The 22,919-nt window shown below is 34.2% G+C and overlaps 3 protein-coding genes across 3 annotated transcripts; 1 reads left to right on the top strand and 2 right to left on the bottom strand.

The window, feature by feature from the left end:
* Positions 1-1,795: 1,795 nt before the first annotated feature.
* Positions 1,796-7,224, bottom strand: HELRODRAFT_179365 (hypothetical protein; the record flags this gene model as incomplete). The annotated part of the gene is made up of 10 exons (XM_009028197.1): positions 1,796-2,305; positions 2,600-2,734; positions 3,092-3,337; positions 3,533-3,629; positions 3,755-3,883; positions 3,985-4,067; positions 4,289-5,334; positions 5,543-6,063; positions 6,275-7,053; positions 7,222-7,224. The coding sequence occupies 10 exons, from the start codon at positions 7,222-7,224 to the stop codon at positions 1,796-1,798; spliced, it is 3,549 nt and encodes a 1,182-aa protein (XP_009026445.1).
* Positions 7,225-8,049: 825 nt separating this feature from the next.
* Positions 8,050-13,007, bottom strand: HELRODRAFT_114712 (hypothetical protein). Its single transcript, XM_009028196.1, has 4 exons — positions 12,595-13,007; positions 12,064-12,192; positions 11,484-11,948; positions 8,050-8,298 (listed from the first exon to the last, which is right to left on the bottom strand). The coding sequence occupies exons 1-3, from the start codon at positions 12,754-12,756 to the stop codon at positions 11,670-11,672; spliced, it is 570 nt and encodes a 189-aa protein (XP_009026444.1). The 5' UTR covers positions 12,757-13,007; the 3' UTR covers positions 8,050-8,298; positions 11,484-11,669.
* Positions 13,008-13,643: 636 nt separating this feature from the next.
* Positions 13,644-22,464, top strand: HELRODRAFT_102572 (hypothetical protein). Its single transcript, XM_009028195.1, has 18 exons — positions 13,644-13,971; positions 14,271-14,311; positions 14,618-14,726; positions 15,107-15,271; positions 15,837-15,897; positions 16,051-16,093; positions 16,358-16,489; positions 16,790-16,937; positions 17,534-17,658; positions 18,090-18,219; positions 19,085-19,189; positions 19,338-19,404; positions 19,730-19,853; positions 20,094-20,432; positions 20,453-21,076; positions 21,263-21,937; positions 21,963-22,136; positions 22,159-22,464. The coding sequence occupies exons 8-14, from the start codon at positions 16,793-16,795 to the stop codon at positions 20,220-20,222; spliced, it is 825 nt and encodes a 274-aa protein (XP_009026443.1). The 5' UTR covers positions 13,644-13,971; positions 14,271-14,311; positions 14,618-14,726; positions 15,107-15,271; positions 15,837-15,897; positions 16,051-16,093; positions 16,358-16,489; positions 16,790-16,792; the 3' UTR covers positions 20,223-20,432; positions 20,453-21,076; positions 21,263-21,937; positions 21,963-22,136; positions 22,159-22,464.
* The last annotated feature ends 455 nt before the right edge of the window (positions 22,465-22,919 follow it).

Here is a 22,919-nt window from a genome sequence, read left to right as displayed (position 1 = left end):
AATGAATGAATGTACGAATGAATGAATGTACGAATGAATGAATGTACGAATGAATGAATGTACGAATGAATGAATGTACGAATGAATGAATGTACGAATGAATGGATAGATGAATGAATGAATGGATGAACGAATGAATGAATGTATGTAATAAAAAAACGCAACACATTTTGTGCTTTTTGAATTTTTATTGAAAAATAAACAAGCCAACGAGAACAACGTGCTGCTACCAATCGATAACTTTATTATTAATGTTAATAAGTATAGTTAATGCTAATTATTACAATTAACATTAATTAATTAATTAATTATAATTAATGATCGTCGTCAAATTTCGCAAAGTATTCTAATGAGAAAAAGAGAACACAAAAACTTTAAAGATATTTTTTCAACTTTTTTCAAAATTTAAATTTTTTACATACAATATATATATATATTATATATATAACTGATGTTTTCATCTTAATTTATTTATAAAATACTATTAAACACTCGCTATATACACCCATTAAATATATAATCACATATATTATGTACATATACAGTCAAGTAGATTATACCACAAACAATGCAATCAGTTTTAGTCATCAATTGAGTAAATAAGGACAAACAGAGAAGAAAATGACGAAACAACGAACATGGCCCGTGTTCGACTGCACCCAAGATCCAGTGGTATAAACAAACTATAACTGTAGCAAACTGACTTCATGTCGTATCAGAAACTGTTAACAATGAAAGTCGCAACAATAAGATAACATTTTGTCCATTATACTCTTTGTTTTAAACTTTTTATTAATCATCACTCATAAAAAGAACAGTCTTTGAGTTGTCTTTATTAAATTTCTAACTAAATAAACCCTATAACTAACTGTTAAGCCATCGTCTAAAATGTTATACCCTTGTGACTGAAGATTACAGCTTGCAATTACACATTGATGGTTTGTGCCGAATTTGCTTCAAAGAAAATTACCCAAATTTTTTTTTCAATTTACGGTTTTTTACAAATAACAAAATAATAGTGACAGTTCAGGGGTTAAATTATATATATATATACGTATATATTATTAGATGATTTATATAGCGCCCATTAAAAGGTTCTCACATTTCATTATATATATATATATATCATGAAATATTGATTTTATTGGCTCTTTATAAATGTTCTATATATATATATATATATATATATATATATATTAGAATAAATATATTTATTGGTTCTATATCTGAACCCCGTTTATTTAATATATATATATATATATATATATATATATACACACACACACACAAACGTGTGTGTGTGAATTTGAGAGATGCATACAATAATAGATTTCAGTCTTTGTATCACATTTTATTGAATTCACATGATGTTGAATGAGTATGACGAATCAGTGAATAACAAAAAAAATATTAATAATTAATAAATAAATAATAACAGTTATTATAATAATAATGAACTTTATTTCCAAATGATATAGCTAATAATTAATACTACGGTAATTCGTTAGTTGTGCATATATATACATATAAACATATATATGTATGTATTAAATATATATATATATATATTTATTTAATTTTTATTTATTTATTTTTGAAGGATGATATTTTTGAAGATATATATATATATATAAATATATATATATATATAGATATATATATATATATATAAATATATATATATAGATATATATATATATATATATATATATATATAATACATACCGTATTTACTATAATATATTGCAAATTTATTTGGTATGATTTAGAGATAATAATTTTCCATTATCATTCCTCACATCGTCATCGTTGCTGTTTCATCATGGTCCATAGGTTCGTCCTCATCATGGTGACTGCGGTTCTCATCATCATCATTATTATTGTCATCATCAGCAGCTGCAGCAGTAGCAATATCATCGCCATCTCCAGCTAAATTATCTCCTTCCTGTTTTACTAGAAACTCTGATTTCAATTCGCGGTCATCATTATCGATGTTACCCTCACCAGCACCATCATCGTCGTCGTCGTTGTTGTTGTTAGTGGTGTAGAGATCATTCTTCTCATCATCTTTGTGGCATTCAACTTTTATAGCAGCTTCACTTTTAATATTTATAGCACCTCTATCATTGTCAACATCATCATTGCTCTCTAACTTATCATCATCCATATTGATGTCGTTATCTTTGTTATCATCATCATCATCATCATCATTATTATTATCACAATTGTTTTCGTTATCGTTGACGATCGATTCGTCAGTTGATTGCTGATGGTCGATGAGATTAGGAGCGCGTTCACCCGTCAGCTGTTTGGTTGGCATCATTTCATTTCATACATTAGTAGTGAAAATAACTTCAAAAAATTTTCAAACGTACATTAATAACCACATATCAATTGGTCCACATACATTCACACACGCATACATTCACACACACACACACACACACACACACACACACACACACACACACACACACACACACACACACACACATACATATATATACACAAATATGTTAATAAAACATTTACACAAAAGTTGAAATTTCATGATGAATGATATAAAATAAGGTCAACTGAAAAAATAAGGTCAACTGACTGCGTCCTCTTTGAAGTCTATCAGGCAGAGAGGATGGAAGAGTTTGTCGTGTTTGGTGAGGGCCTCCTTCAGGCACCATGCCTCTCTGTCGTCGTTCCAGACCCGATCGAATGTCTCGTGGCAGACAAAACATTTCTGGGAAAGAAAAGAAGATTATTGAATGGGTATATTTTATTTTAAGTTTTAATATTTTAAGCTTCGCTACTTCGCTGATGATAAGTTCAAAATTGGATCGAAGTGTCGTTCATGCAAAATTGATGATAGATGAAAAAATTAAACTTATTGAAAGAGTTTAGTGTGAAGAAATAACACAACTAAATACGGAAAGCAGCAGGAAATTTAAAATGATAACAACGGGCAATTAAGGTGTGGCAGAATGACAAATGTAATCAAGATGAGCCAGGTATAAGAACTAGAAATGCAAGCAATGGGAGAAATTAACAAGACATTCAACAACACGAAATGAAATACATCACGAGGAAAGATACCAACATTGTTAGCTGGGTGGTCATCGGATACGACAGGGCTCGTGATGCAGTCGGCGTTTGCAGCTGCTGCAGAGTCGGAAGCAGTGGCACCGATAACCACAGATAATGATTTGGACTCTTGTGGCTTAGATGCTTCAGATGATGGTGCATTTGTTAATGATGTTGTCGCCGCTGTGCTGTTGTTTGTGTTTGTGTCTGTTGGTTTATAGTCACTTGTGACGATGTTGTTGTCGTTCAACTGGATCCATTCCTACTTGGTTAGGGTCATTCATTAATCAGTTATACTGTTGTTGCACATTAATTTATGTCAACAAACACACACTCACACAAAAGAGACGCACACAAACATTCAAACAAACACAATCGAAAAAATCATAGCATGAAAATCATCATTCCCACCACCGAAACAAACCCCACAGAAAGATAACAACCACGAAAAACTGACCATTAAATCAGGATACCAGGACCTATACTTGAGAGATTTGGAGCCCGTCTTCTCTATCTTGTTCATGTTGAAGTGCCAATCAAGGTGAGAATTATACCTGGTCAGGTAAATATAAATATATTATAACATAAATTAATGATTACAACAAACATAAATTATGAATAAAATGAATTTCTTAAAAAATGTAGTTAAAGAAAGCAAATAGAAAAAACCACCACCGACCTTTTCTTAGCTTCTGCAGTTGATAACTGTGCTGACGATGACGTAGATGAGGACGTCGTGGGGAATCTAATTGCACAAGAAGAACACTGCAGTCCAGTGTATAAGGAACTGACCACCTCTTTGTACTTCCTGGAAAGAGTAAGAATTACTATTATATTATATTATATTATACGTTTCACAACAAAGGGAACAATGACACAAACAGCTGACAAAGATACAAACACACATACCCTTTCAAAGACTCGATCTTGAAATCTGTAAGGTCTGGAGTTGGTTCTACCTTATCAACATCATCTGCCACCACCGTTTGAGTCTGCAAAAGGTTCAAATGTATCAATGTTTAATAGCGATAATAACAATAATAATATGCTGAGCTAGCAATTATATGAGAACTGAAAATTATCTAAATTCATCGTGTTAATGAGATTTATTCACTACTGTCTATTAAAAACATGACTATAAGCAAACAAAAACCACATTTAAACAAAGATAAACATAAAATAAACTGAAAGCCAAACAATTAAAAAAGCTCACCTTCTTAATGGCGGGGAAAACTGATGGTACCGTCGTATTAGCAGTCTTCTTTTTCGTGCTGTCATTACCATCATCACCACCATCATCATCATCATTATTATTATTATTAGTAGTAGTAGTATTACTGATGATGATGTTATTATTATTATTATTACTGTTGTTGTCATTATTGTTGTTACTGGTGTCGTCAATTGAATTCTGTGTAGGTCTCGATGTTCCAATAATGCCACTAGCTAACAGCTTAGAAAGCAAAGATTGGACATCAATGGAGGACGATTCGTTGGCAGTCGGTTGCTTGGTTAAAGATGATTGGATGATTGGAGAGTTTGTATTTCTCGCAAAATTTGATTGGTTAGGAGAATTTGAATTTCGAACAGCAGATGATGGTGTGGGCAGGTCAGCTGGATTTGAGTATAATGTTGATGGCGGAGAATGTCTGTTTGGAGGAATGTTCAAGAGGTTTAACAACGGTGCTGGCAGTAGAGGTTTGGAAGTTAGAGTGGTAGTTAGCTGCGTTTGTTGATGCTTCTGCTGCTGCTGTGGCTGCTGTTGATTCCTTTCATCTTCTGCTTTGCTATACTCACCAGCTAAGAGGTGGTGCTTGTGGTGATGATCAAACACTTGATGATGCTGTTGCAGAGTTTTCTGTTGAGGCACTGGCTGAACCTTGAGCTGAGGTTTCATCTGTCGTTGTTGTGGCTGTCTGTCAACATGTTGCGGCTGCTGCTCAACGTAATGTGGCTCACGTTGAGGCCCAAAGTGATTGTAGTCGAGGATTTCCCTATCAGAATATTTATTTTGCTGTAAACAGCCATCAGCGTTGTACGAGAACGCATCTTCGTTCTCGAAAGGTCTGTTGTATCGGTTGAGTGGGTTGAGCTTCGGAGGAGCTGGAAGTAATGTTCTTGTAAAGGACTTGAATGCGTTACCCGAGACTGGTTTGTTGATGTTGACGTTGTTATTGTTGTTGATGTTGTCGCTGTTGATGATGTTTTTGTTGTTGGTCATCATGGTATCTGGAGAGCCTCTCCTCCATGAAGATGGAGCTTGAAAAGAAATTGTCATATTAAGAAAAGATGTCATATTAGATCATCTATCAACACTCTTTAATATAATATTGCTTGGTATAACTCAAGTGAAACATCTAACTCAATGAATTTATGATTTCATAGATAGAAGATAATTAAAAGATAAAATGTATAAGGAATAAACAGAAACGGGAGTGACGTAAGAAGTGATGTAAGATTAACAAACCGGCAAAGTTGGCAGGATCATTCATGAAACTGCTCCCTTTTTTGAATCCTGGCTGCCCCCTGTCAGGAACAGGAGCCACGGAAGAGAGAGCAGGTGAAGCGGAAACAACAGGGGTGCTGTTGCTAGTGTCACAAGAAATCTTTCTCAACCTCTCTGCTTCCATGGCAATGTCCCTCTTCATGACGTTCAACAGTTCAAAACTTTCGAGTGGCATGATGGTGCCAGGTTGGCTGTCGTTGCTGTTGCTTTCCAGGACATCCGGGGTAGGTAGAAGGGCCTTCTTCCTGTTTAGTAAATTTTTCCTCGGGTCGCGGTTGTTTGTGAAGAACTGTCGATTATTTTGCGAGAGACTATTAGCTAGGGGTGAGGACTTGACCTGAGGAAAATCAGTGGGGTGACTGGCCTTGAAGTCTGCCCAACCCGATGCTTGGGTGCAGGGAATTGTAGGAGACAGAAGCATCATGGGCGGCTGGGGTGGAGGTCGTAAGCGCAGGTCCTTATCTTCTGTGCCGAACAGTTTCCTTTGATTCAGTGAAAAACGTGGTTATCACAATTTTGATCAAAGTATCAAATTATGATCTGAGTTTTGTTAAAATAGATGACAGTTAGGACAGTAGCAATCAAAAAACAAACAAACTGATGCACCACAGCCATATAAATGACTAAATCACAAAAACTGAGTTTGACTATGAATTATCTAAATAAGCAAGAAACAGCAGCAATAGCACCAACCTAAGATCTTCAGACATCTTTGGAGTTTCATCCTTCGTACTTACTTCATCACCACCATCGGCACAATTGTTGTTACTCCCATCTGCCACCTTTAAACTCTCACCTGCACAAATAACTGTTGCAGATGCTGAAACCTTATTAACGTCATCACCCTTATTAAGTTTTTCAAAAAGATTAGAATTAATTTGTCTGGCTAGGGCCAATTTTTTTTCAGGTGACATGTCCATAAAGTCATCATTGTCCTTGTCTTTTAAAGGGCGTTTGTTCTTTTTCAGCGGACTGGCCTCAGTCATTTTCTTTTTGGTTCGGGGATCTAATTTTGACACCTTATCAGAAGATTTACGTTTTTTTGTTTTTACAGGCGGTGCAGCCTGAGCTGTCTGCAGGTGTGCAGTAGTAACAACTGGATTCATATCAAAGTTTTTGTCAGCTGGAATCAGATGATTGGAAAGTTGTGTAGCGCTAGACGTTTCAGAGGCAGGGAGGTTCTTATTTTTAAGTTTCTTCTTTTTCTTCTTCTCCAGCTTGATAGTGACTTGCAGTTCCTGAGTCTCCAGAATCACATTGGAATCTTTTTCAGGCTTTGTAGGGGCTACCTCCTCCTTCATCTTGTCCTTGGCAATGGGTGCAGTTTCAGAAGAGGTTGGCATGGGTTTGGGTATTTTGAGAGGTGGTCCGGACAATCTTGAAGCAGGTCTTCCATGGTTTAAAGTTGCAGACGTTGACTGGCTCAGTGCAGAGTCTGATGAAGAGGCAGTAACAATTCCCTTCAAACTTTCCTGTAGTTTGCCAAAATTAAAATTTGTTAGAATAACTCGTTGAACATGGATTGTGAAATGTGTGTCAGCTTAATTATGCCCACGTGTTAATGTGTATCGGAATTGTGTGTAGTTGTTAATGTGTGTATGTTATACGTATGTGTGAATGTACTCTATTAAATCGCCTACCATTGTGCATAGACATAGACATAATTTGTATTTAATTTGTGTTTTAAAAGAATACAAATTCAGCTATGTCTAGTGAAATTTCTGTATTTCGTATACTCATATCCACTCACACGCAGTTGCACAAACACTCTTGCTACAGTCGCACACACACACACGCGTGCGCGCTCGCTCCCACACACACACACACACACACACACACACACATGTTTGTATGTATTTGATTGTAATAGATAAGTATGTCATGAAATGTTAAGAAGATAATGTTAATGTAGATCTAAAATAATTATATGAATACTAGAGGTCTAGAGCATTATCACAAGTTTATTTTTGACATTTTTGAATAAAAAATATATAAATAAAATATATGTAGATAGAACATTTAAAACAAAATTTATGAAAATTGTCTCTTTTAAAAGAATCAAATAAAAATTCCAAAAAATACCAATATGAAAATCATTGATAAAATATCACATATGATTAAAAGTCTTTATCACGAAACAATTAACTTTTAAACAAAGCAACAAACAACATCTACCCCATCTAATGAAAAAATAATTTTTAATTAATTAAAAAATAAATTAATCAAAACATCAATCAATTAGACAGACCAATTAGTAATAATAACTCACAGAGAAGCATGAAAAAAATAAATACATTGTATGCATACATACATATGCACGATGTATGTATGCATATCAGTCTCTAATTATGAAAAAAACTTGAAAACAACAATAACCTTACATAAAAATTTGATAAAAAAATATAGTGATCTATATAAGGTTAAAAATTTACGCACATATGTAACATATATTGCGTACGTGTATATAAATACATATACATAAATATATTGCATCCATACAATATCTACCTAGTCAATAACAAGCCATCATATGCATAGGAGTAAATATAACTACAGAAATATATATAAACATGTATGCATGTGTATACGTACGTACATATACAGATAGAGACATACGCATGTGTCACACTATACTAAAAGGTGGTGGACACTTGGTTGATGGGCAAGACGAGACAATGGGCAAAGACAGATAAAGTAAAATCACAACCATTTATGACCAGATACTAGGGTGGTTCACATTTGAATGGGGAAAAAAATTTTTTGTCTGATTTGAGTACACACCCTCTGAAAAGTTTCCATTGGGTCCTAAAAACTTACAAACCAAAAATAAGACAAATCAAATTAAATTTAGAGGTTGCTCATGCATCTCAAAATTATATAAAAGTGTGATAATTCATTATTTCGAAACCAAATACAAATATAACTGGAAAAGTATCAAAAGTTGGTTACTTACTTAATTCAAAACATAGATATTAGATATTTTAAAATGCATTATTATTATTAAATATTCTATGGTCACCATATTTGTTGTCAGCAAAAAGTAAAATAGGATAAATATCTGCATAATTTAACTGTGTCGATTTACTAGTAATTTGAGGTGATTTTGAAATACCGGTACTGTACATATTTAACTACGTATAAAATGGCTTCTAATTCAAACTGTGGTGCTCTTACAACACGCAGCATGACTAACATATGGCTGATTGGACAGTTACAAAGTGAACTTCCAGTAAATGTATTGCCTACAACAGGTGATTTCCTGAGAATGTTTTTTTATTATCATCAAGTAGAAAAGAAAACTGTGCCTGAAAGTGCAAAACTGTCGTCAGATAAGGTCATGGACATGTGGAACAAGGCTAGAATACCAACAACCTACCATACTCATGTTGTAGAAAAAGTAAAGTCGGTAGTTGATGACTACAAGCTAATAAAAAAGAACAAAAACAGACAAAGTGAAGCACAACGAGCACGAGAGAAGGAATTTGAAGAAAAGGAGCACATGCTGTTTGATATTGCTCACCAACACGCCATGCAGCTCATCCGAATTCAGGAAGATATAGAATTTCTTGAAGACCAGAGGGGCAGTCGACGAATGCAAATGAGTGGCATTGATAAAGACCTGACCAAAAAAGAAGAGCGCACAGAACAACGTAAATGCAAAGAAGAGAGAAAAGAGCGAGAGCAGGAGCGGATGACAGAAAGTACCTCACTACATTTATCTAGTTCTGATGACAGTGATAGTGAGGACACAGGACACAGAGGACAACTATGAAATTGAAATTCCAGTGTACTACAAAAAGCAGATCAGTGAAGTAGAAGACAGTCTGTCAAGCAGTGCCAGCAAAAAAACACGAACTGTGCAGGATATGTTGTCGTCGCCAGATGTTGCTTCAGCACTGGATAGAATAAACCTGTCAGATAGAAAGTTCACAGTATTAGCAGCAGCCATTGCACAAGCTAGTGGGCAAGACATCAGGGATACATCTCTGTCACGTTCCACAGTTCATCGTAAACGACAGCAACATCGATCAACCATTGACAGCAGTATTCGTCAACAATTTCAGGATCGTGACAGAAACTCCCTTCTGGTTCACTGGGATGGGAAGATCATGAATGATGATCCACACTCCAGAACTGATAGACTGGCTGTTGTTGTGACTGGCTGTAATGTGGAGAAAATCTTAGGAATTGTTAAAATTGCATCAAGCACGGGACAAGCACAGGCCAATGCAACTTTTCAGTTGCTCAAATTATGGGACGTTAGTGAAGACATTATAGGCATGTGCTTTGATACTACTGCTGCCAATACTGGGACGTCAAGTGGAGCATGTGTTTTGCTGGAAAAACTGCTCCATAGAAATCTCTTGCACTTTGCTTGTCGTCATCATGTACATGAATTGATAATCGGTGAAGTTTTCACAGTTCTGTTTGGTCCAAGCCATGGCCCCAACATTGGAATGTTTGAAAGATTTCGAGCCTACTGGCCAAATATAAATCAGTCAAACCACAAGCCACTTGATGATGACAGGATGAACCACTCATTGCTACAGATGATGCGGTCTGACATAGTACCATGTTTTCTTTCAGCTGACAGCTCATACATCCCATGAGAGGATTACAAGGAGTTGGTTGAACTCTGTTTCTTAGTGCTGGGTTATCCAATGCAGACTGATGGCAAGTACCATTTCCGTGTTCCTGGAGCATATCACATGGCCAGATGGATGGCCAAAGTGATCTACTGTCTTAAAATATATTTGTTCCGCAATGAATTCAAGCTAACAGCAACTGAAACAAAAAGTTTAACTGAAATCTGCCTATTTGCAACCCATATATATGTGCCAGCATGGATGTTGTGCCCAATACCCAGTGATGCACCAGTCAATGACCTGCAACTTCTGAGCAGAATTGAACAATACTCTGAAATCAACAAGAATGTAGCAAGTGCTGCCACAAAAAAGTTGAAGAATCATCTGTGGTATCTCGGTACAGAAATGGTTTGGCTGTCATTGTTCTCAAATAAGGTTGCAAATGCTGAGAAGCAGTTGATTGTGGAAGCAGCAGATTCTGACTGGAGTGTGCGAGGTGTCAAATATCCTGCAACTGAACTGGAACAGGTGAAAAGCAAACCACTGCATGATCTGGTATCAGGTACATCTCGTGCTGCATTGTTATCACTTGGAATGGATGTTGCTATCTTGCGTGAAACTGAACCAGACTCATGGAATGATCTTCCTTTATTTTAAAAAGTAGCAAATGTTGTGAAGTCACTTAAGGTCGTTAATGACACTGCAGAACGCACTGTGGCACTCATGACAAATTTTAACCAGTCTATAACCAAAAATGAAACAGATACAGAAACAAAAACTGATACAGGTGGTGGAGGACAATCGAACATGTATTCCGGACTCCTCTAAGCGCACATTAGCCAGTGCTCAAGCAGCTGCGGCTATGTTTTGAGTCTGACATACTATGAGTGATTAACAGAAAAACATAAACTGAGTACATTAATTGCCTCAAGTTAATTTCAGTTTCTCAATCAAAGATTAACAGTACTGAACTTTCGTTTGGCATAATCAAGTTGCCTTTACCATGTGAGAACTGTTTGTTTAGTGTTGAATATTTTGTTATTTTGAGTATAAATTTGTAGAACTGTTAAATCTTACATGATTTTCAAAAGAATGTTGTTCATTTTACTGCAAAATAAACATTAAACACAAAATTGTAGCACTGACCAATATTCGCTTATATGCTAAATATGGTGAAAAACTGAATGTCATTGAGCAACCTCTAAATATTGTCAGAATTGAATGAAATTTTACACACATGCTAACTTTCAGCTAAGGAAAAAATATAGGGGGTGTGCACTTAAATATTAAAAAAAAATTTTTTTGAACCACCCTACCAGATACGTATCTAAATTAAAACACAAGTGACCCAACTTCACTTTAGAAAATCCTACCTACACTAAACTGTTAATAAATTATATGACTAGTCCATGATCATCATGATGTATTGGCCATAAAATTTATATAGTAAACGAAAATGCTCGTTATGTATAGCATGTGAATATATATATAAACTATTGACATTATGAAAAATAGAACCAGCTTAAAAGCCACTGTTCTATAAAGTCACTAGCCTCACTGCCATTATTAACCTTAGCTCGAGTTAGGAATGCTGATGTTTGTTGCTTTATGGCAGAAGGTTTGGGTTGTGGTGCGGGGTCTCCAGGTTGTCTTGCTGTGATTGGCCAAGCTGGATCTATGGACTTTATAGCAATGTCTAGACTCAAGAGTGTTTCGTTGGGAAATAGGTTGACCCACGTTAGGCGGAGTTTGTACAAGGCTGCTCGTGTCTTCTCGTCAACCTGCAAATTCAAAAAGTTTAAGTGAATTATCTATGCAATTTCAATAGCAGTTTATCAAGGATTTTTTTACAATTTGAATAAATTCAATTATTTAAAAAATACAAACTGTACTTACTTTCTCAAAAATCATGACAAAAGTTAGAGGCAAATTCTTTTTGAATAATTTCAAATAGTCACTGTCAGGTATATTTTTAATGATGGAATCCATCAGATATATAGCTGGTAGTTTCTGAGTTGGGATTGCCTGGAACAAAAAATTTATTATTTAATAATTTTGAAATAATTGCATAAATAATATGAATAACATAAAAATTATTAACATGATAAACACAAAAAATAAGTTATTAGTCATTAACACTTAATATAAAAAAGTATACTATTTGTTTCATATTATTAACATTAATAATTATTTAATTTTTAATCTGACAATCTCATTTCAATAATTTTCCCCATAAATCTTATCTGAAAAAATTATAAGCGCTACTCTAAAACTAAGCAAGGGCTTAATCAAAAACAACTGACAGTCTGAGTTTAGTGTAGACAATCAAGGGCAAATTAGAAATTACCCATTAGATAAAAACTACACCTGAAATAAAATGAAAAAATGATTTTAAATATATAATTAAATTGAAGCATAAAAACTAACAGTTTTTATTCTGTTCTCGACTGCTTTCACAATGTTAGCGGCCAGATGTTTGTTCTCCTCTGCCAGCATTGTCAGGGCGTTGATGTGCGGCTTGCTGTTGAATGTCAAATCTTCTAACGTGTATCGATACTCCATTATGCAGGATTCTTCCTCATCGGCCATTTGTAAATATTTTTACAAACTAAATTTCTTCAGAATACGTAGTAGAAAGTTGAGTCGTAGAAACGTAAAACCCGAGCGTTAGTTACGTGATTACGATGAGACTTGAATATAGAAATGACGCATCTACTAATAACTTTTAATTAGTTTATCAAATCGAGTTACCGATTACAATAAATTTAAGTAAAATAAATACAATCGATTAAAGAAAATCTTAATTTTAGCGTACCTAACTTAGAAATTACTAACTAAATGAACCAATATGGCTGTCTGGCAAGAAAATCACGAACAATGTAAAGAAGACTATTTATATGGTTCGACTAAACAACGTAAAAGATATCGTAAAGTACCATAGTAATAATTTTACAAAGGGTTCAAGGGTTTATACGATCTTACCTAGTTAGAATATATCAGTCTATCTTCACGTTTCATTATTTAAACTTTTTATTCTTTACAACCATAGTATCTCAAAATGATTTATCCTAAATATTCCATTGTCAATTTTATTCAAAACAAAGTTATGCTAAGATGAACATTATTATAAAATCAGAAAAATTTAAATTAATAAATAATAATATAGCAATAAAATTTAACAAAAACTGAACTATACCCTTATGCCTAATCATTTATAGAGAATATATACATGTTAGGGTACCTTATATATATATATTTGTATAGATATATTTATATATACACACTGTAATATTATTATTTAATATTTATATTCAAATATCGTAACGAACGTCGAAATACCGCATAAACTCGAGTTTTGTAAGCAAAGTCAGCCAAAGTCAGCAAAGTCAGACACTTTTTAAAGAGTCTGCCATTTACTGCCGACCTTGTTCCTTTAATTGAAGTGCTTAAAAATAAAAATATGCTAAATAGATTATTTTTTTTGCCTAATTTCAGTCGAAATCGTTTGTTTAGTCGGGAAATATTTTTTAAAAATAATTTTAAAATTGAATTAATTCAACTGTTAATATCACTTTTCACAAATTAGTAGTTATTAAAACAAAAAACATTCTTTTTTTTACTTTAGAATTGAGAATTTGAAATAAAAAATTAATTATTTATTATTAAATTAGCTAAATAAATATGAAAATGAATAAAACATCCAGTGCCAATAATAGTAACAGTGGGACTATGGATTTGGCGGAAATAGAGAAAGTCATTTTTAATGGCTTGGGAAAAGCTCTGCAAGAAAATTACATTAATAAAGTAAGTAATGTTTTCTTGTTTATTTGGCCTTCCATTTATTTTTATTTAATAATTTTGTTAATTTTATAGTATTTCTTAAATAAGAGCATTAACAACCAGACATATTGTGTGTATTATATAATACTATATATATAATAAAATAAGTGTAAGTATTATGGCAAAAATATGTTTGAAACTTTGATTTGATTGTTGAATTTTTTTTTTTATTGTTCATTGAATCATTCATGTTGAACCTTTTCACTTTGTTGATAAATTTTTCAATTTTCTAATTTAAATATTATTACTTTCCTTTTTTACAGAGCGAAATAAAAGTAAAATTCGAGTTTGAAGATGAAATGAGGTAACTTAATTTTATCTTAAAATAATAAGTTTACATTATTTATTTATTAATTATATTTCAATCTCTAATAATTAAAGTGCTTTATCTTTAATTTTATTTGGTTAATTAATTACTAAGTCTTTATAAGTTATCTATATATTTTGTTAATCTCATGTGTATTAAAAATTATTCAAATTTTTAACACTAATAACAAGACAAAGCAATAAGTTATTACCTAAATTAGTTTTTTCAAATCAAAACATCAATTTTTTAGTTGATTAATTAATTATTTAATAAATAATATAATTAGTTAATTACTATCTACAGGACAATATTATGGTCCCAGCCGATAAAATTTGATCAATTATTGTCCAAAGTGGAAAAATTATTCAGACCAAATGTATTGATGAGGATTTTTGTCTCAAAGGACCACCAGGTGAAAAACTTATTTTAAAATTTTTTTTATTTTATTACCTTCATTTCATCATAAGATTAAAATTATTATTTTCTTTATCACTGTTATTGTTGAAATAAGTTTTTTCATTATATTATTATTACAAATGTTACATAACGATGAATATTTATCTGAGAAAGTTTTTTCTAAAAAGAAAGATTTACTATTTAATTATTTTACGTCAGAATCATCGTCGCTTTCTTCATCATCCTACCAGGAAATGGTCATCATTAACTTGTCATAATCTACATTCTTTATCATCATTCCATGCCATCACCTTTCACAACATGGCAGAATGGCCATCATTAACCTGACCATTTGTTGTCCATCCTTTATTATCAATTACCTCCACTACATGACAGGTGTTTCAAGTCTTGAAAAGTCAAAAGGATCTCGATGACGCCTTAAAATTATTAAAGTGGGGAGGCAGCACCAATCCCTGCCTCCACATCCAGGTTGTGCCCTGCTCGGAGTACTCTACGTATGAGGGCACTCCGCCCCCAGCCATTATAAATATTTTCTCGCAGGTTGAAATTGGTTGTTGGTGGCGTTCGGTCAGTTATGATTGGTTGTTGAGGGGTTGCGTGTGTTGTGATGGTTGTTTGCCTGTGGCTTTAAGGGATTGGTTGGTAATTTTTTGTTTGTTGGTTGATTGGTTGAGAGATTTTGCCATTATCAATATATTCTCACAGGTTGTGATTGGTTGTTGATTGGTTGGGTGTGTTTTGATTGGTTGGTTACCTGTGGCTGTATGGGATTAATTGGTTGTTTTTTGGCTGGCTGGCTTGTTGATTGGTTGATGGATTTTGTTTGATTGCATCGATTCGTTGGTTGCCAGGCTAAGATTATGATTTGTAGAAATGATTGGATTATATTTTTTTCATCTTCAAATTCCTTATTTCTGTGTAATTAGTTAATCATTTAAAGTGGCAAACTGTGCATTTTTTATTCGTTCTTTCATGCATTCATTCAATCATTCATTTGTTCGTTCATTTATCCATCCATCCATCCATTCATTCATATATTCCTTCATTAAATTTTTTAAGAACAAAGTTATTCAATTGTTTAGAATTGTTAACTATTCATTTTCAGCCGACAGAACAAAATCCCAAAGTAACAATCAATAGTTTTGCTTCCAGTTCTAATATCTCCAGTAATTTTGTTCATTCATTCATTCGTTCATTCATTCAGTCATTCATTCGTTCATTCATCCATTCGTTCGTTCATTCATTCATCCATTCATTCATCCATTTATTCATCCATTTATTCAATCATTCATCAAAATAATATGATTTATCCTTCTAAGGTTCGCCAAAGATGACCATAGATAGCCGAGCTTTTCAGCTAAGGTTAAGTAAAATGGATTCTTTCTCTCTCTCTCTCTCTCTCTCTTTCTCTCTCTCTCTCTCTCTTTTTCTCTCTCTCTCTTTGTGCCTCCGTTTTCTATGTTTTTTCTCTCTTTGCTATGATATGCATTAATTAAATAAAGAATTTACTAAATAAATAACTGAATAAATGAATGAATGAATTAATTAATTAATAAATAACTGAATAAATAAATGGATGAATTAATAAATAAATGCATTAATATATGAAATGATGCTGATGAAAAGCAAGCAGATGCCAGGGCTGGACAGTCGCTCTCCACCGAGCTCCTGCCAATCACTGTCGTTGAGGAAAACCATCGCGTACGATCTTCAAACATCCGAGAAGTCATTCAGCTACCCCAATTCCAAAAATAAAAGTTATTTTCTCAAAGTTTTGATTGGTGGTGGTGTTTGATATTGATGGTGATGGTGTTAACGGTATTGGTGACGATGATAATGGTATTGGTGACGATAATGGTATTGGTTTTGGGATGACGTCATGATATTATGACGTGATAATGTTGGTGGTGATTGTGATGATGATTCGACAGACATGATGATGATGATGGTGTTATATGCTGATTCTGGTTAAACCATAAAAAGCCTGCAATGAGAATATAGCAATGGGGAATTATTTCACCACAACCTCCTTCACCGCTATTGCAATGGCTGACAGAGTTGATGAAAAGTTGGAAGCGTGGCCGTCTGCTGGGGTCAGGGTCATTTGGACAGGTCTTCCTGTGCTGTGATATGGAGACTGGTAAGGAGTATGCCATGAAGCAGGTTCATATCTTCAGCAAGAACTCACAGCATTGCTCGAGGGTTTGTTTATTTGTTTGTGTTTGTTTTTATGTGTGTGTGTGTGTGTGTCTGTTTGTTTGTTTATCTGTCTGTCTGTTTGTTTGTTGGTTCTTATTAGTACTATGTAAAATTTATCAGTCATTCAATCAATCAACTGACAATTCAATCAGCCAACTAGTCAGCTTACCAACCTACCAGATATCAATCAATCAACTAACTAACTACTAGTCCGCCAATCAATTAATCGATCAATCAATCATTCAATCAATCATCAATCAATCAATCAATCAATCAATCAATCAATCAATCAATCAATCAATCAATCAATCAATCAATCAATCAATCAATCAATCACCTAACTACAAATCCACCAACCAACCAATCAACGAACTAATAATCCACCAGTTAATCAATCCATCATTTAACCAACCATTATACCAATCAATTAATCATCCAATCAATCCACCAATCAATCATTCAACCAATCCACCAATCAATCAATCAATCAGCCAGTCAATCAATCAACCAGCCAACCAGAAATTTGTTCAATCAATCAATAAATCAATCAATCAATCATTCAATCAATCAATCAATCCACCAACTCCTTTAACAAACAGGAAGTGAGCGCCCTGAGGGAGGAGATAAACATTCTGAAGGAAGGAGTGAAGCACCCCCACATCGTTCAGTACTTCGGCTGTCAGGACGACGGTGTCGTCTTCTCAATTCTCATGGAATACATGCCCGGGGTAGTTATGTTTCTTTGTTTTTTTTTCTTCATAGTTTTATACATTCCTTAATATCAATTCTTTGTTTTTTTCGTAGGTTTATACATTTTTTTTAATCAATTCTTTGTTTTTTTTTCGTAGGTTTATACATTCTTTGTTTTTTTTCATAGATTTACACATTCTTTGTTATCAATTCTTTGTTTTTTTTTATAGATTTATACATTCTTTGTTATCAAATTTTTGTTTTTTTTCCATAGATTTATACATTCTTTGTTATCAATCCTTTGTTATTTAGTTTGCTCGTTGTTGTATCGTTTTCAAATGAATTCGCAAGCGTACTGATAAAGATGCAAAATGTAGTTGTATGTGGACGTACAAACATGCGAATACACACACACACGCGCACACTCACACGCGCACACTCACACATACATACACACACGCATACAAAGGGTTCAGTTAAAGATCAGATCAAGCAGTACGGCCCGCTGACAGAGCGGAATACGATCAGCTACACAAAGCAAGTCCTCTTAGGTCTGGAGTACTTACATAAAAAGTCTATAGTACATCGAGACGTGAAAGGTGGATGGGCTTGTTGATTTGATTGGCTGGTTGGTTTGATTGGCTGGTTGGTTTGATTGGCTGGTTGGTTTGATTGGCTGGTTGATTTGATTGGTTGGTTGGTTTGATTGGCTGGTTGGTTTGATTGGCTGGTTGGTTTGATTGGCTGGTTGATTTGATTGGCTGGTTGGTTCGATTAGCTGGTTGATTTGATTGGTTGGTTGGTTTGATTGGCTGGTTGGTTTGATTGGCTGGTTGGTTTGATTGGCTGGTTGATTTGATTGGCTGGTTGATTTGATTGGCTGGTTGATTTGATTGGCTGATTGGTTTGATTGGCTAATTTGATTGGCTGGTTGGCTGGCTGGTCGATTTGATTGGCTAGCTAGTGAATTGATTGATTGGTTGGTCGGTTGATTGATTTGATTCGTTGGACGGCTGGTTGATATGATTTGCTGGTTGGCTGGCTGATTTGATTGATTGGCTGGTTGATTTGATTGATTGGTTGGCTGGTGAATTGATTGATTGTTGGTTGGTCGGTTGGTTGGATAGTTGATTTGATTGACTGGCTGGTTGCTAGATTCGATTGGTTGGCTGGGTGGTTGATTGATTGATTGGTTAGTCATTTTATTGATTTAATTGATTGGTTGGATGTTGAGTGGATTGATGATTGAATGGGTGAGTTATTTAAATGATTGTCTATCTAGCTTAACTCCCTTACATTTTTTCATCAATCAATAGTTCCGTCTCAATTTAGCCAACCATCACTTAGTCGTTCATTAATTCTTTAATTAATTAATTAGTTAATTAATTCTTTCATTAATTAATTAACTAATTAATTAATTAATTAATTTGTTCATTCATTCATTCATGCACTCATTCAACTCAGGAGCCAACATTCTTCGAGATAATGAAGGCAACGTGAAGTTGAGTGATTTCGGTGCATCTAAGAGACTCCAGACGATCTCCAACTCCATCATGCAGACTCAAACTGGTTGGTTGGATGGATGAATGGATTGATTGATAGATCGGCTGATTGATGGATGGGTTGATTGAGTGATTGATTGATTCAATGAATGAAAGAATGAATGAACGAACGAAACGAACGAACAAACGAACGAATGGACAATTTTACAAACAAGGTACCATCTACTACATGTCGCCGGAACTGTTAGATGGCAACGGTTATGGCAGAAAAACTGACATCTGGTTAGTCCACTGATTGATTGGTTGGTTTGTTGGTTAATTGATTAATGGTTAATGGTTAATCCGACTGACTTATTTACTCAGTCATCTTCACCACCATATCACCATCATCTTTTAAAGTGCGTAATAATCTCCACCATGTTGTCCCGTGTGCGTGTTCATTCATGTTACTTTCATTACCTTCATCATCTTCATCGTCGTCGTTGTCATCTTCTACATCATCTCACTTCTGACGTTCACACATTATCGTCATCGCTATCGTTATCTTCATCATCATCGTTATCATCATCATCATCATCACCTTCCGTTTTCGTCGATCACGTGACAGGAGTCTGGGGTGCTCGGTGGTCGAGATGTTGACCGGGCACCCCCCCTGGCACCAACTCGAAAACTTCGCCGCCATCTTTAAAATCGTCACTTCCGACGAGCCGGGCTACAGTCTTCCTGATTCGGTTGGTTGGCTGGTTGGATGACTGGTTGGTTGGTTGGTTGGCTGATTGGATGATTGGTTGGATGACTGGTTGATTTTTTGGTAGGCTGGTAACTAAATTTAATAGATGGCTTATTGTCGATGGATCGACTTTGAAATGGATTAAACAATTGCACAAACCAAACAGCAATTTCACACGCATTCACACACACACACACACGCATTCACACTAACACGTACACACACGTACGCACACACACAGGTAAGCAAACAGGCGCGAGACTTCGTGAGTGAATGTTTCACGAGATCATTGGAACGTAGACCGACCTCATCACAGCTCCTCTACCATTCGTTTGTCACGAGGGCACAGTTTGAATTTGATGGCACGTAGTTTCTCTGAAGGGTTTTGATACTTTTGGTGGGGCAGCTGATTATGATGTTGAAGAAGATGAAGGAGTTGATGGTGGTGGTGATGAAGAAGTAGAAGATGGCGATGAAGAAGAAGATGATGATGAAGAAGAAGATGACGATGAAGAAGAAGAAGATGATGGTGATGAAGAAGACGACGACTATGAAGAAGAAGATGATGATGATGGTGAAAGGAGAGATGTTGGTAATGCTGACCAGACCGTTATCTTTCAATTTATTTATTACCTTCATTTGAAATGCACACTTACTACAGCATACACATTCGCGCACACACACACGCGCACACACGCACGCGCACACACACGCACGCACGCGCACAAACATACAAATGATGTATATATGCCTTGTAACTTATTTCCACTAACAAACGTTTAAACTTTACTTATATACATATGAATATGTATTACTAATAAATAAATAGTAATCAAAACGATGTTCTCATCGTTACTGTAACGATTGTAAAGTATTTACACACATATGAATACAGACACATACACACACGCACACACACTCACACAAACAGACAGCATACACCCGCATAAAGTTTTTTGATTATAAGCTGATTATTTTACTACATTTTTTTTCCACGTTGTGATACAATATCATTGCAGCGCTTTTTTTCAAAATTTTGGGGAAATTTAACGTTTTTATTTTTAAAAGTTACTTTTTTTGGTAAAGTTTATCACAACTATTAATTAAATTTTATTAAATAATATTATTATAATGGGTTGATATTTATGATCGGTGTGGCTGCTTCTGTAGCTTAATCAATCGGTCAATCAATCGATCAATCAATCAACCAATCGATCAATCAATAAGTCTACCAGCCAATGACTCGATCAAGCAATTCCCTAAAACCAAAACAGTTTAAACTATGTTATCAGCTCTAACTTTTCTAAATTTTTCTAAATACATTTTTCAGAAGAAATCATTGATAAGAGAGCGAGAGAGTGAAAGAAAGAGAGAAAGAGAGAGAGAGAGATTTTCTTGATTGCAATTCTTCATTTTTATATCGTATCGTATGTTGTGCCTTTAATAAGATGTTCGCGGAATGATTTTTAAATTATTCTAGAAAATAGCTTACCTACTTGCCAAACTTAAATATATAAGTATAAATAAACAAGTATATATATAATTATATATTTATATATAATTTATATAATTATAAGTATAATATATAATTTTCACTGTATATGTTTGTACACATACATATTTATAATGTAAATATAGTGGACGCTATTGATTATGGATACAATTGACTGATTTTGTAGCTTTTATTATTATTATTATTATATTATTATTATTTTTATTAATAATATTATTATTATATGTGATCGTACGTATGATTGGAATCATTCAAATTGACCCATCATTAAACTCCAGTTTACGATCCAATCACTGATCAGTGTACCACAGTACCATATTAAGTAGTAACTTATTTGTAATCTAGTAACATCACTATTATACAAACATATTGTGCATAGTATAGTACACACACGCACGCACGCACACACACACACACAAAGACACACACATACTCACATACACACGCACACACACATGTACATGTGTTTATGCGTTTTTCTAAAGGTAAGTACTTTTTGAGTAATTCAGGGTTGTAGATTACTTCTTTAGTAGTTTTTAGAATGCTGTTTTTATAATATTCTGATTATATATATATATGTGTGTGTATGTGCGTGTATGTGTGTGTGCGCTAATGTATATATCTGTGTATTTATGTGTATTTGTTTGTGTAACGTCCTACCTCGGGAGAACTGGGTCTCTGGACGATGATTGATTGATTGATTTATGTGTTTTTGGATTTTCTTGATTGCAATTCCATTGATGTATATGTATATGATTACATGTTTGTGTGTTTGTGTTTGTTTGTTTGTGTGTGTGTGGTGTGTCTGTTTGTGTGCTTGTATGTGTGGGCGTGTGCATGTGTGAATGTTTTTTTTTTGCATTACGAGTTTATATTTTTAAAGCAAAAATATTTTTACTGCATCAAAATATTTTTTTATTTTGTGTATCCACTTGATTATTCGAAAGACCTGTGTGTGTTTGTGTGTGTGTGCGTTTTCTGTGTGTGTGTCTGTGTGTTTTTGAATATGTATATTTTTCTATATTCACTACTTGAACATACGCAGTTGAATTCTTTGTTCTTTTATTAAAACAAAAAAAAATCAATATTATTGCTGTCAGGCGTTTTTTTGTCTTAATTTGACTAAACAGAAAAAGTCGTTCGTGTGTGTATGTCTGTATGTGTGTGTGTTCATTTTAACTATCATATCGTCTATAAGATAGTGATTCTAAGAGACTTCTAAACTAAAGATGACAATATTAATTCTTATACTCTAATTAAACTGTATCAACACACACAAACAGACACACAAACAGACACACACACGCACACACACACACAACAAAACAATAACTCACACACAATACAAACAAACATCGGAATTGATGTCTTCATGAGAAGTCGCATGGAGGAAAGTAACTGCCCACTCATTGTATGAAGTTTTTCTTTTTTTTTTAAATTTTCTAGGCTACACCGGCGCCATTAATATATTTTTTTATGTTTTCAATCTCCACACTTTAAAAAGACGAGTTTGGTTGCCGCAAAAAAGTTAACATTAAAATAAAAATGTATTAT

Source organism: Helobdella robusta (genome assembly GCF_000326865.2).
Source record: "Helobdella robusta unplaced genomic scaffold HELROscaffold_53, whole genome shotgun sequence".
Taxonomy (NCBI): Eukaryota; Metazoa; Annelida; class Clitellata; order Rhynchobdellida; family Glossiphoniidae; genus Helobdella; species Helobdella robusta.
This window is presented reverse-complemented; position numbering and strand designations above follow the sequence as displayed.

Excerpts from the sequence above, each read along its gene's own strand:
- HELRODRAFT_114712 (XM_009028196.1), bottom strand. The coding sequence starts at position 12,756 with ATGGCCGATGAGGAAGAATCCTGCATAATGGAGTATCGATACACGTTA. Across the intron at positions 12,193-12,594 it reads TCGAGAACAGAATAAAAACT|GCAATCCCAACTCAGAAACT; the intron begins GTTAGTTTTTAT and ends TTTTTGTTCCAG. Across the intron at positions 11,949-12,063 it reads TTGTCATGATTTTTGAGAAA|GTTGACGAGAAGACACGAGC; the intron begins GTAAGTACAGTT and ends TTGAATTTGCAG.
- HELRODRAFT_102572 (XM_009028195.1), top strand. The coding sequence starts at position 16,793 with ATGAAAAGTTGGAAGCGTGGCCGTCTGCTGGGGTCAGGGTCATTTGGA. Across the intron at positions 19,190-19,337 it reads CATCATGCAGACTCAAACTG|GTACCATCTACTACATGTCG; the intron begins GTTGGTTGGATG and ends TTTACAAACAAG. Across the intron at positions 19,854-20,093 it reads GCTACAGTCTTCCTGATTCG|GTAAGCAAACAGGCGCGAGA; the intron begins GTTGGTTGGCTG and ends GCACACACACAG.